Consider the following 14,441-nt stretch of genomic DNA (forward strand, 5'->3'; position numbering starts at 1 on the left):
CTGCGCCAGCAGCGTAAGCGCGGCGCCCTTATGTCGTCCACCGGTGCGCGCACTCTAGAAGCGCACGCGCAGATGGGAACATTAAAACGGCCGATAGAAAAAGAAAAGGGCCGAGCAAGGAGGAGAAAGGGGGGCGCAAACAGAAAGAAGAAAGGCAGCCGGGGAAAGGAGGGATGCGCACGGGGATGCCCGGAAGCGGCGGCGGCGCTGTGTCACACCGAGCGCGTGCCACGGACGCCAGTCGGGCACGATGCGCGGCTGGGCTCTGGTGGGCGCCGTGCTGCTATCGGCCGGGGCGCTGCCCGAGGACGATAGCCCGGCCACGCCGGACTACGTCGAGCTGGAGCTGGGCGGTGAGCCGGCCCGCAACCGGACCCGCTGGGACTCGCGCTTCGTGGACGCCGAGGGACGCTTCCTGGCCAAGATCATGGCCACCTTCATCCTAAGCAAAGACCTCACGCGCAGCTTCGACTACCGCATTGCCAAGCCCGCCCTTGACATTGCCATCACCAAGGTACAAAAAGCACTTGGATGCCCTCCCCTCATACGCAGGTCCTTCGGAGAAATCCAACTTCTCCCAGCACCTTTCACTAACGCCTCGTCTCTGGAGCTTGTCCAGAGATCTTGTCCTGGTTTAGCAAAGGAAAGACTCGGAGTACTCGGTCATATGTAACCTCTCTGCTAGTGCAGTCTTTGTCTGTTAGTGCAATATGATGGTCCTTGAGGAAGCCATTTATTGCACTAACATACAAAGAGCTATCTTACCTAGGTACTGCCGAAATGTGTTTCAGACGATAGAGGTTGTGCTCTCAACAATTTCTTCGTTGTTGTTAGTTTTTTATCCTTATTACTTATTCAGTCATATTTCTGCATACAATTTTGTTTTCTCTCTAGTATTTGTCTTGGGACTCAATTTTGTAGCTGTATTTATGGTGCTTGAAGCTTACTTGGCATTCGGATTTACACATAACGTTTCAGACAATTTCTTTTTCAGATCACTGCTAGCTACGTTCGCCTTCAGCTGTTGCCCCACGTTTTACAACTTTTACCTGAAAATGTTCTTCCGCGACTTTGTACTGAGACATTGTTTATGTAGCTGGTACTGAGATTGCTCAAAGGAGTTGTCTCAGGAAAAAGGTTGAGGGTCAGATTTATTGAACTGTGCAATTTTTTTATTCACGTAATGACACTTCGTGTTTCATTCATATACAGTAAAACCTCGGTGATACGATGACGGCTCGTATGAATTTCGGGGTGATACGAATTTTTCTGTGGTCCCGGCCAAGGCCCATTAGCCTGCTATGTACTGGAGTGCGGTTGCTGCGAACCGACTTTCACCCCCGCGACGTTTGATACGAACGTACGCAAGCGCACAGGTACGAACAGGTGCTGCCCGCGCTGTCGCGGAAGACGCTCCAGTACCGCGCGGGCGCGGAAATGCGCGCTGCGCGACCACCAACGGTGCACGATGAACGGTGCACGATGAACGGCGCGTCTTGCCTGCGAGGTTGTGTGCCCGAATCTTGGCCGTTATGCGCCTTCGCGCTTAGATTACAGATTGCTTTGACGTCGCGTTTCTTTTTTCTTTTTTTTTTCAGCGCTTTCACGCGTGCTGCTGTGCTCGAGGCAGCAGCGCCTTTGTACTGCGTTAACACGTGCCTGCAACGTCAATACAAGCCATGCCCTCGCAATCAGACGTTCTGTGAAACAAGACTGAAACTTGGGCTGGGGGTCCATTATGAAGTCCCATGAAAGATGGAAGAAGACCCCAAGAGACAAAGCGGACGGTCTTGGCGAAGGAGCTAGGCATCGCAACGTACGCGCACACCTGCCAACTCTCCGATTTGCACGGGAGAAACTCGAATTTTGAGCAAACCTCCCAACTGTGTGGGCACGGCCGTAAATCTCCCGAAAAGCGCTCCCAACACCACCGCGATAAGAAAATAACAGCAACAAAGGACAGGGATTATAAAATTTTCTGGCCTTCATCTATCGCGTGCAAAACGTTTCTTAAGTTACTTTCGCCGCACTACTGTAGTGTCGTGCAAAAAAGCGTAGTACAATTAGGCAGGGGCTACTAGCGGTCACGCATCACAACACATCTGGTTCATTAATTACACACGCGCGCACGCACCATATATCTGCGAATACAAGTGTGATCATTGACGTCTAAAAAGTTTACTGGCAATCATTTAGGGCTGTTTATGGCGTCGCTGCGGCCCTGAGAAACACTGAATCAAAACGTATATGCCAACATTGTTTTGTCGCATTCTAATTTTCCATGTTTTCTGGTGATACGAATTTAGGATGATACGAATATTTTTGGTGACCCCGCGAGATTCGTATCACCGAGGTTTTACTGTATTGAAGTCCTTTATGCTTATGTTTCTCAGCCTCCCCCCCCCCCCTCGCGTTGTTTTGTATTTGTTTTCACTCCTGGGCAGTTCCTTCAAAGCAGTTCAAACATGAAGCCCCATCGAGAAAACATCCCACGAAGCTCCAAACGCTTCGCTGATGGAAAGAGCAGCGTTAAAAAATGTGGCCACTCTGAAAAAAAAAAAAAGAAAAAGATAACTCACAGGTTCTCTTACGCGTTCGCCTAAGACGACTCAAACGCGAAAGCTATCCGGTGTGGCTATTTTACCGTACACTTTATACCACGCGAATGCCACTTCCTTATTATTATTATTCTTTTTTTAGTGACGCGAATACCGCAAAGACGAAGTGAGCGCGCAGCTCGCGTGCCTCAATCCAAGAGGCGCGTGCGTGGTCATCTGACTTTTGTATGACAGGCCGCTTTCGCCTCAAGGTCAAGACATATAAGGTTTCCCCTAAAGACAAAGAAGGCTTTCGCCTTAAAAATTTGTTGCTAGGGCGATGCAATGGCACGATACCTGAATGCTCGCGGAGCAACGGTGTTAAGCACGAGCCACAGGTGTGTTGGCCGCGACAGTGTTGGCACAATTATCTTATAATTGACCAAAGATTTGCATTGGAAGCTGTTAAAATGTGCAGCAGCCCTTCAGCTATGTTTTGTTGGTTACCTTGGAGCAATTAAAAAAAAAATTATGGCAGCTTGGCACTAGTGGTGCCAAGCCTAAGGCAGAGAGTGGCCTTCCTTGCTTCTCTTTATTTTCTCTTTCTTTCTCTCTGTTTCTCGTATCTCTTTTCTGTATCTGTTTCTTTCTATTTCTTTCTTTCTCTCCCCACCTATTTCTTTCTCGTTATCTTTATTTCTCTTCCCTTTCTCTCTCTCTCTCGCCTTCTTTCTCTCTCTCTCTCTTTGTTTCTCTCTATTTCGCTCTTTCTTTCTCCTTCTGTCTTGCTCTCTATTGTTTCTATCTTTTTCTCTGTCTGTCTACGTTTTTCTGTCTTTTTTACCTTTTTATGTCTTTATTCTCTTTATTTCTCTCTATTTTTCTCTTGCTCTTTCTTTTTATCACTTTTTTCCTCTTTCTCTATATTTTCTATCTCTTTCTTTCTCTCTCTCTTCTTCACACGTTCGTTTTCGTTCGACACTGGAACCCGCTGGGGCTTGCCCAATTCCTGTGGCGCATGCCCACCTGAGGAGTTTTGCACGACGGAGCACAAGTTACCGATAGCTTAAACGGCTTCACTGTAAAGAGAATGAAGAGAGCGCGTGCCGGTTCATGATGATGATGATGATAGTTTTTTTAGGATGGAGCACAAGTTACCGCCAGCCTACACAGCATCGCTGTTAAAAAAATAACATTTCTTGGAAAATGTTCCGGCTTCAACCATATTTCGGTACAACGTAGCAACGGTGGGTAGAAAGCGTGGTGTTACTCCAGTGCCCTCACAGCACATAATAATGGCAGCACACAATGTACCCACCATGGCGCAAATTTCACGCGCGTTTGCATTGCGCGCGTTCTGCTCTGCGCTTGCATGCATGCCTCGTTCGCGCGACTCCTCTTTCAACAATGATGATCAGCAAGAGGTCATCATCATGAATGGCCGCGTTTAGAAGCAAGCGTCACTGCAGCGCTCCCTGTGCCACTCAGGAGTCGGCACGCGGAAGGGTCCAAACACCCATTCACGTAGCGAATGCTTTAACAAGGCAACACCATTAGCGGGACGCGGATGCCTAAAGGGAGAAAAATTAAGCCTTAGATGGGACACCAGAAATAGATCCACACACGATACAATCCAGTTATGAAGTCCTCTCTTGGGTTGCTATATCTCACCGACGAAAATAAACACGTAGAATATAAATTAAGCGTCGTAATGCATTCAGTTCGTAATTTGGTAGTTTTTAGATGCGAAGCAGCTTTTGCGCTGGGCTGTGTCCGTAGTTCCATTGGCGACCGTCCCACCTAGCATAGCAATCTGAGCGCGCGCTCGCGCGAAGAAGTCTTCTTCCGCTTGTTCTTCGACCGCATTGATGATGATACGTGCAGAGCACTTAGGGGCCCGGGCTGCCGTATGCTGTCCTAGCCTGGCGTAACGCAGACAAAACCATGTGTGCTGGCACGCGCTAGCGCGTTCGGGCCTGTGTAAGGGGCTTGGTAAGACGCTGTGGCCTCTCCCCCTTACACTCTCTCAGCAATCATGTGATGGCGAACAGCTACAGCAACTACAGTGAATTCATGGTGTGCTCCACTTGCAAGGACGCGTTAACATCGGGTAAGGTGCCCGTGATGAACGAAACTTCAAGTCGACCCATGTGCTCCTTCGCATCCCCACATGGTTCCCTTTAGTGGGAGATGGTGAAATTTTTTTGGTGGGTATAGTGGACCATTTACTTGCAGATTTAATGAATGCGTAAAATACCTTTCTGGCTCTTTCTTTCAGATTTTTTTCAACCGTATACAGAGTTATATGACCCTCTTTATTTTCGCTTAATAAAACTACCATGCAACGATATTCGAAGTTCCTTTGCTGCTCTGAAAAAAACTTCGACGCGGATGAAACCAACTGTATGCTCGCCAGCCTCCTGGAAATTCCACCAGAGTTTTTTTTGTTTTTATTAATAGTTCTTAGTAGTTTTTAATTATCAAACCCTTTAATTACTAACTTTGCAGTTGTCACGTAAACAAAAGGTTTGTCGAACACATTTCAAAACATTTCCAAATGTTTGCAACGCGTTACCTCTGTTTTTCCGCACTTAAGAGGAAGCGTATGTAGCAAGTATAGCTAGGAGGCTGCCCGGCTTTATAAAGGTCTCTCGTGCTTTCTCCTAAAACAGAGAAAAGAACACCGAAAAAACAAGGAACGCGTCCCAAGCAGTTGCAGGTAATCTTTGAAAATGTACACATGAAATCTTGTACGGAGAATATGGTCCGAAAGTTAACAGTTAAAAGGCGTGCTACATAATTCTTAATGATTGTTTATGTTTAGTGAGAAGACATGGTACTTGAGACTCATTAAAAAGATTGCACAAAAATTTATCCACAACAAGCATGGTTGTCCGGTTTTCTTTTTTTTTCTGACACTCAGGCACCTGGTACAGTGTGACGCAGTGTAGTAATCTTGAGCTTGAACAAGAAAAATGGCGTCTTGCAAAATTTTCTGCAGATCAGCGACATGTGTTCATGCTTCAGTTCGAATCCCTAAAGAACCAAAGTGTCGATGGCCAAAGAATATGCATATAATTTTTTTTTCAAAAGAATATTGCTGGCTATGGGTTTAATTATATATATATATATATATATATATATATATATATATATATATATATATATATATATATATATATATATATATATATATATATATATAGTTATAAAATCAGACACAGAGACAGCACCCGTTCCTGGGCCAGCTGTTCTATTCTCCATCTTTTCTTCCTCATGTCACTCTAGCTGCCCGCGCGACAGAGCCTCGGTGCCGCTCTTCTTCATCACACTAGGCCATGACTGCGAGCGCGCGGGACAGTCTACAATGTCTCTGGTGGGCGGTGCTGGCTGCATCGCTGCGGTCAGTCCCTACCACGCTGCAAGTTGGTTGGGAGACCTGCCAGAAGTGTCTCTGGTGGGCGACACTGGTTGAATCGCGGTGGTCGCTCCCGGCCACGCTGCGACTTGGCTTGTGGATGAGTCATAAGTGTCTCTGTTCGGCGACACTGGCTGCATGGCGGTGGTCGGTCCAGGCCACCCGGCGACTTGGCTTGAGAAGGTGCCTCAGCGTGCTCTGGCGGGCGACCCTGGCTGACATCGAATGGTGGCATGTTGTCAGGAAGTTTATTCGGTCGCAGTCTCGGAAACAGTGCACGAGATGGCGGATCCGGCAAAGCCACTTGTTGCACCGAACGAGGCCGTCGGCCCTTTTTGCAGTGGGCCGAGGGGCGTCTGAGTGCCCTACTACAGGTATGCGGCATCGTGGCGCCAAGTTCACGCGCTGACCTGGGACCTGGCTTGTGCCTTTGCAGCGTTGTCGATGTGGGGGCCCCTGGCGTTCTCAAGTCAGCAATTCTTGAAGCTGCGCTGCCTGCAGGCGTGAGGTCCTCGAAGAAAACAATTTCAGACTTGTCAGAGACCTTGGTGTCTTCTGAAAAGTCGTTTATCAAGTCATAAACGCTATCACACACACACACACACACACACACACACACACACACACACACACACACACACACACACACACACACACACACACACACACACACACACACACACACACACACACACACACACACACACACACACACACACACACACACACACACACACACACACACACACACACACACACACACACACACACACACACACACACACACACACACATATATATTACTGAAGCCCCGTTCGGACACACCTGTCCCTCCCCTATTAAAAAATAATCATAAGCACTTGATTGATTAGCCAGCAAAGGTGCGTGAGAACTGGAAATGCATAAAAGAGAATGTGCTCACTTTTTGTCACGATAGTTTGAAAAGTTTCTGTGTTCACACCAATCATCCGCCAATCACGTTTATCGGCCTCGAATTCGTTATGGTGCCGCTGTGGCTGTATAGTCGCGGTGCAAAGCTCGCGAGTTTAATTCCCAGCCGTGGCGGCCGAATTTTCGATGGGGTGAAAATGTGAAAACGGTCGTGCAACTCTGTTTCATCAAGATTAAAGCAGAGCACTCCACTGCAGCATATTCCAGTTCCCCATTGTCACTTTTGTACAGCGACTTAATCAATCAAACATTCAGCCGTCTTACAGCAAATGGCGCCAGAGAACTCGAAGAACAAGAGACGGAGACGAGCACACGCCGCCGCCTAATCGTCGCCATTTCTCTTTCTTGTCTAGTGTTCCCTGGCGCCGTATGCTGCTATTACGAATCAACTAGACCAACAATAAGTTTTCACCCTTCAATATACCTGCCGCGATGGCAGAGTCTTCGACTTCTGTTGCGGAGATCGCTGGTTCGATTCCTTCGCTGCGGTGGCCTCAATGCACCAAAGGCAGGTTGCAAATGTCGAAAGGCATCGTGCACTTAGATTTAAGTGCAGGCTGGAAAACTCTTTTAAGTGATCAAGAGTTATCCGGCGGAGCCCTTCGGCACGCTGTCCCTCAAAGCCCGCTGTGCCGCTTCCCGACATAAAACGCCCGAGAGATTATAAAATTTGTCTTGATACGATGAGCGCTGTTAAGAGGCTTTCCTCGAGCCTTCAGCTTAGGAAGCGACTGGAAACAGTGCGGTATCTGTTCGCGGAGTTATATTTGTGTTGATACTTCGTACAAGAAATGTATGATACTCCGTCCCCCGCTTCCTCAGGCGCTGTAATAAAAGCCCTCTAAGAGCGAATCAGCCACTATACAGAGCAGCGAAGATCGGAGGCTATAAATAAACACGAAGTAAACCCTTACAAGCTATCAAGAGCAAACGAGCATGAAGCTTTTATATAGATGCGAAGTCGTAGAACCGCTCCAATCACCGATTCAGCCCACGGTATTGGCTGCGCGGCCGCAATTGTCAGAATTGTCCGCATATTATGTGTAACACAAATTAACTCAATATGATACCTCTTGATGATTCTTAAATATTAATTTATATGTCTGCTAAAATAGGTCGCCTAACGTCGCAAGCTGCCAGCGGCGCGCCATGCGATGGCTTAAAGGAGTATTGACACAAATTTTAAATATTTTCGGATTGTTGCTCTAAATAAAAACACTGGTGTAGAGAACCCTAAAAAGAGTATTGTGGTGCTTGGGAATGCATCGCATATATTTTTAATACGGCTACCTTAAAAAAAAAAAACTTTCGGTTTCGATATCGAGGCCGCGGCTTCTCAGTGAGGTGTCATCTCAGTGTGACGTCACTGGGAGATAGCAACTCGCAACGTACTAGCGGCAGATCTGTCATCTCTCGTGGTGCACGTAAACAGCGATGAGTGAATTGCCGTCCAGTGACGCCGACAGTGATTTCTACGATTGAGGCTGCATGCAGGACGCAGAGGTCGCCAACTCAGTGGAACTGTGCTGACTCGTCGGCATAGGTCGGCAAAAAAAATTGGAGCTCACTCAGACTCACTCAAGAAATATATACCTTGCTCTGAGGGCTCACTCGGACTCAGAGACTCACGAAAAGTTTCCTCAACCGGACTCACTCGGACTCATACTCACTAAACTTTTCTCAACCGGTCTCACCCAGGCTCAAAGTCACCAATGTAATAATCAGCCGGACTCACTCAGACTCAGACTCACGGCTTAACCTGAGTGTGAGTGAGCCTGAGTGAGCCTGAGTGAGCCTGAGTGAGTCGAATCATGAGTCTGTTGGCGTAAAATGAGCTTTTTCGATCATGGTGTCAATCCTCTTTAACGCCAACATCTCTCATATTCGGTGCTCTACGATACGGCTTTTGATCTTGTACCTTCAAATACGTGTTACTATCGTATATCATATATCATCATTATCATATATCAATCCAGTAGGGACATTTTTATGAAATTCGCGACTCACACGAGATATTTTTATCAAGAACTTTCCATGAAAGAGTTTGCGGGGGAAGGTCATGGCACCCCGCCTCCCAACTCACGCCTCTGATCAATAAATATTGAAGTGGAGCATGAATGCTAGTGTGCTGAGATGTGTGAATAGACTTGAGTATAAACGTAAGCCGATATAAGGCTGATTGCAATGCTGAAGATGAGTAGATAGGGCCATAAGTGGGCAACAAAAGGTGGAGCTCACTCGGACTCACTCAAGAAATATATTTTGCGCTTAGTGCTCACTCGGACTCAGACTCACTAAAATTTCCTTCAATCGGACTCACTCGGACTCAAACTCACCAAAATATTACTCACCCGGACTCACTCAGACTCTAAAAAATTTAGAAAAAGTTTAGAATCTAAAAAATTTTTAAATCTAAAAAATTTAGAAAAAAGGTGGCTAATCGCAACTGAATAAAACCAACAACATACTGTTTTCCGTCATGTGGAGCTCGTTAAGGTATCTTTTTTACTGCGCTTAATTGCTTAATTAACCGAGATCAATTATGTAAAATTTTTAATATTTACTTTAGGGCCAAGTGTCTTTCGTTACTTTGTAGAGGGCATTCCAAAATGGCCGATCCAATGTATTGTGCTAACGTACGTGCTGCGTGGAGATTTTTTTCGTCGTTTAAAGAAATCCCACGAAATATGAAGTAAAACCACCTGACTGCGCTCGTGCGCCACCGTTCTGCAGCGCTCTAAACCATGCTCGCGGACCAGCGCGCGGACCCGCGCGCGGACCGTCAACCTGTCGCTTATCAGGGACGACGGTGCTTCCTTGCCGCCTGCGTCCGTCAACACGCTGACACACTGGGAAGCCGATGACTGGAGCCCCGATCACTCATTTCGCCACAGTTCCCGCGCCGGTTGTTTCGCTCAAAGCACGTTTGAGAGCGCTGCAGTACGGTATAGCACCCGAGCTCAGTCAGGTGGTTTCACTTCGTGATTCGCGGGATTTCTTTGAACGCCGAAAAAAATTCCCGCACAGCATGCACGTACGTTGCCGCAAATAATTGGTTCGGCCACTTTGGAATGCTCTCTACAACGTAACGAAGCGCACTTGGCCCAGTGAATGTTAAAAAATTTGCATAAATGATCTTAGTTAATTAACCAATTCAGAGCAATACAAAAAAATACATCTAACAAGCTCCACATGGCGGCAAATCATATGTCGTTGGTTTCAGTCAGTTTTCATAAATAAAAGAACTTTTAATAAGGAACGGCGACGAATATCACCTCGTAGGAGTAGACTGTTCGGTCAATTCGAGAGAGATATGCTTCGCACGAACCAGCACAGAACAAAGGACGGGGAAGGAAAAAACAAAGCAAGCGGTGAACTAAAGTTTTCTTGCAGAAAAATATTTCCTGATTGCGAAAACGTGCCACGCTTAAGCTGGTTGGCGTGGGAAAAGCGCAAAATAAAAAACAAAAGAAAAACAGGACGGAGACGTTGGAGACACCGCACGTGTGGTGCATTTATTGCCTCTGTGCTCCTGTTTGTTGTACTGTTGCTATTGTTTTTTTTTTGTCACTGCTTTCATGATTTGTTAATCGGCTGGCGTTCGGGCAGCCACCAGTCATAATAGTGACTGGAGCGATAAAAAAACAATATCTAGGGCGAAGGCTAATTGCGCATGATACATCAGTAGGTAATAAAGCCGTGCGGGTTTTTTGTTGTTGTCTTTTTTTTTTAACCGAACTTGTTACTACTTATCATTAGCGACTGCTCTAACTAAACAACCAAGTGTTCCATTTACGATCATTGAGTAGAACCTTTGTATGTACGCTGTTATGCTATATCGTTGTTGTAATTCTGCCATGAGCTTCATTAACATAGTGATTCTGATTCTATGAGCCCCAGGCGAAGTTCTGCGCTTGTCGTGCACTTTATTTCTCGTTAATTGTAGTTCTGCACTGGTAACGTGGTGCATTCCTTCAGGGCGCTCAGGTCGGTTTCATGGAGCATGGCCGCTCGATCAAACACGGCGTGCAGAAGTGGCCCCATGGCTTTCGTGTGAGCAAGCAATAAGACGAGTTGGTACGGATAGATGATAAAAGAAATTGTATAACGCAAGATCTAATGTAGACAAAAGGAACAAAACATGCACAAACCGCTCTCTCAATTACAGTTTTATTGCTAAACCGCAACATATGTAGACGCACATTAAAATGGTAAAAGAATCCAAAATAGCCCCGCCACGGTGGTCTAGTGGTTATGGCGCTCGGCTGCTGACCCGAAGGTCGCGGGATCGAATCCCGGCCGCGGCGGCTGCATTTTCGATGGAGGCGAAAATGTTTGAGGCCCGTGTACTTAGATTTAGGTGCACGTTAAAGAACCCCAGGTGGTCGAAATTCCCGGAGTCCTCCGCTACGGCGTCTCTCATAATCATATCGTGGTTTTGGGACGTTAAACCCCAGATATTATTATTAATCCAAAATCACGTGAACGTCAGCCAGTCTCGTTCTTTGCACGACCCACCCTTCCCTTGCTCATACAATCAATGCGTTTGCCACTTGCAAAGAAACTGTATTTCTTTTTCCGTTATAGTTCTATTGAAGGACGTCCGGTGCAGCTGTCCTCTTCTTTCTGAATCGAGCGGGTAACATTATATTTATATATCTCGATGATGTTGGTGGTGCTGTATTCTGGCATGCGCCCGCATGCGCGGCAGTGTAGGCACAAGTGAGTTGGTTCGTTGTTCTTTCCTCTATTTCGATCAGCCTTTAATCTAATGAAGGGCAATGAGAAAGCTGTAAAATAGAAAAAAAGAAAAACGAACAAACTCACTTGTGCCTACATTGCCGCGCATGCGGGCGCATGCCAGAATACAGCACCACCAACATCATCGAGATACATAAATATAATGTTATCCACTCGATCAGTGAAGTATACCACATTCAGAAAGAACAGGACAGATGCATCAGCCATCGTTCAATAGCACTAACGGAAAAAGAAATACAGTTTCTTTACAAGCGGCAAACACATTGATTGTGGGAGCAAGGGAAGGGTGCATAGGTCGGCAACAAAAGTGGAGCTCACTCAGACTCACTCAAGAAATATATTTTGCGCTTAGGGCTCACTCGGACTCAGACTCGCCAATATTTTCCTCAACCGGACTCACTCGGACTCAGACTCACCAAAATTTTCCTGAGACGGACTCAGTCGGACACAGACTCACTAAAGTTTCTCTCAACCGGACTCACTCGGAATCAAACTCACCAAAATATTGCTCACCCGGACTCACTCAGACTCAGACTCGATCTGAGCTTGAGTGAGTCGGAGCAAGTAGGCTCATGAGTGAGTTTTCCGACCTATGGAAAGGTGTGTCATGTGCAAAGAACAAAGACTGGCTGATGTTCGCGTGATTTTGGATTCTTTTGCCATAATAATGTGTGCCTATATATGTTGCGTTTTCTCAATAAAAATCTAATTGAGAGAGAGAGAGAGAGAGAGAGAGAGCGGTTCGTGTATGTTTTGTTCCTTCTGTCGGCGTTAGATTTTGTGCTATATGTTTTCTATCATGCACCATGGCTTGTTACCATCGAGTGTCCTTGCCAGTGGCGGTGCAGCATCGGTGCGAATTCTGTATCGCTTCCGTGAAGTAATGTCAAAGGAAAATGTCATCTTGAAATGACAAAGTGCGTCTCCCATCCTCGCTGCAATGCCATAGCAGACACGCATGTATTGTACAATGAAGACTGCTCAGCGGGTAACAATGTAGACGCTTCGTGCATGTACCGTCATGGACAGTGTAACTACAAAGAGCTTAGGGTTAACCAAAATGCATTGTTTCCTTCTTGTTTCCGGCAGTACGCTTAACGTCAGCACGGTTCCGGCTTGCACGCTTAAATTGAGACCTAAACTATCTTTGGCAACCACATAATTAGAGGCCCGAGATAGTGCTTTCGAGCCATCGCTTGCGAAACCTAATTTCTTGTTCGGTTTTGATTCTTCCACTTCTGTATACATCCCAGCCAATAATAGTAAGGATAGGGACGGCTGTCATTGCAAGTCCCGCTTGAACCTCAACAACGATAAGGTGACAGCCAGGCGCGTGAGTTGCCGCTCTCTCTACACGAAGCAGGTGGGCGTTGGCGGTTGCCACCGCACGAAGTTGGATTTCGCGGCGGTTGCCACCGCCGCGAAATCTCGCCGCGTGCGCGGCCTCCCGCAAGCGTTCAGAAACTGAGCGGGAGTTTCATTGTGCTCGCCACGTGGAGCGCGAGCGAGGACCGGTTACCCGCTTTTTCTGCATGTATCGTAAACGGGAGATAAACGCAGCCGAAATCCTCCATTGCCGCCTTTGATCTTTTTCTTTTTTCCCCCCTCCTTGTCGGCTGAACAGTCAAGCGAACGACGCCTCCTGGCATGATCTGAGGCAGATGTATGCTATGTATATTTATATTATCGAGTCTACCGCGAATGACTTAATGAATTTGGTGAACGAATTCTTAACATAAATCAGGCTTGCGCAACAGCCGGTACAGTATGTCCCGAGCCTGCGCTCATGTGCCTCTGACAACGAGCGGGTCCGCATGGGCAAGTTACGCGACCGGTCCTCGAGCAAGTGGCCGCGGCTCACGCGAGCGGAACGAGCAACCTCCTAAAAATAACGGGGCCACAGCGCGATGGATCAGGGGTCCGGAGAAATATGGCCGCCTTAAGCCGGGCCCCAGCGCTGCGCGCGGCCGCCCTCCGGCATCGGGATGAGCCAATATCCGTGGCGGCGACGGCAATCCTCGTGAGCCCCATTGCTGCTGTGCGGCTGATTTACGGTCGAGGTAATTGCTGGGACCCTGAGGGGCCAAGCATTTGATGCCCCACCGCGCAGGAGCCGCACAAGACGCTACACGATTGGACAATGGAGCTTGACCTAGAAGTTGCGATTACCGTGAAAGACTAACCCGCAGGGACACTATATACAACTTTTCAATGCCTGCGCATCCGCTGCGCGAGAGGTAAATCCCAATAAAAGAACGAGCATTCGTGTAAAAAAGTAACTCGAGTCGAGCGTATAGAATCCTTTGCACCACGTCCGCCGAAACAATGCTGCTATGCCGTGCGACGGATATCGAAGTCGAAGGTTCGTTTCTAGACATCGCTGATGCGGGAGCGAGACCAAAGTAGCGGCCTTGTACTTTTGTGCTTATGAAGTCGCCTGCATGCAGGCGCTCCTTTCATAATTTAAAACTTCCTTCAGGCCTAACACTTTCATTACGAGTTGAGCTAAGATCAAAGCTAACATGGAGCTCCAATTTTATTATAACTTATGCTTGGTTTATCACAGGCAAAATTCAGAAGGGCGTGTGCATACTGCAAACTGTTGGACTCACTGAAGACGCATATACGATAACAACGCCGTTCTTCTCGCACGTTCATCGATCCACTTTGACATCGAAGTGGATCGATGGCAGGGATTTGTTTTCTTTTTTATGCCTTTGGGTGATTTAAGATAGCATGTTGTGTAACTTTGAGATTCCGGAATAATCACCATG

General features: G+C 47.1%; 1 protein-coding gene across 1 annotated transcript in view; it reads left to right on the forward strand.

Annotated features, from left to right (window-relative positions):
* The first annotated feature begins 249 nt into the window (after positions 1-249).
* The window catches only part of LOC119383185 (atrial natriuretic peptide receptor 1), a 60,647-nt gene continuing 46,455 nt past the window's right edge, over positions 250-14,441 (forward strand). Inside the window, exon 1 of the mRNA XM_037651223.2 lies at positions 250-514. Coding sequence (XP_037507151.1) covers positions 251-514 — 264 coding nt within the window. The 5' untranslated portion in view covers position 250. The remainder of the gene's footprint in view (positions 515-14,441) is intronic.

This window comes from Rhipicephalus sanguineus, chromosome 1 (genome assembly GCF_013339695.2).
Source record: "Rhipicephalus sanguineus isolate Rsan-2018 chromosome 1, BIME_Rsan_1.4, whole genome shotgun sequence".
Taxonomy (NCBI): Eukaryota; Metazoa; Arthropoda; class Arachnida; order Ixodida; family Ixodidae; genus Rhipicephalus; species Rhipicephalus sanguineus.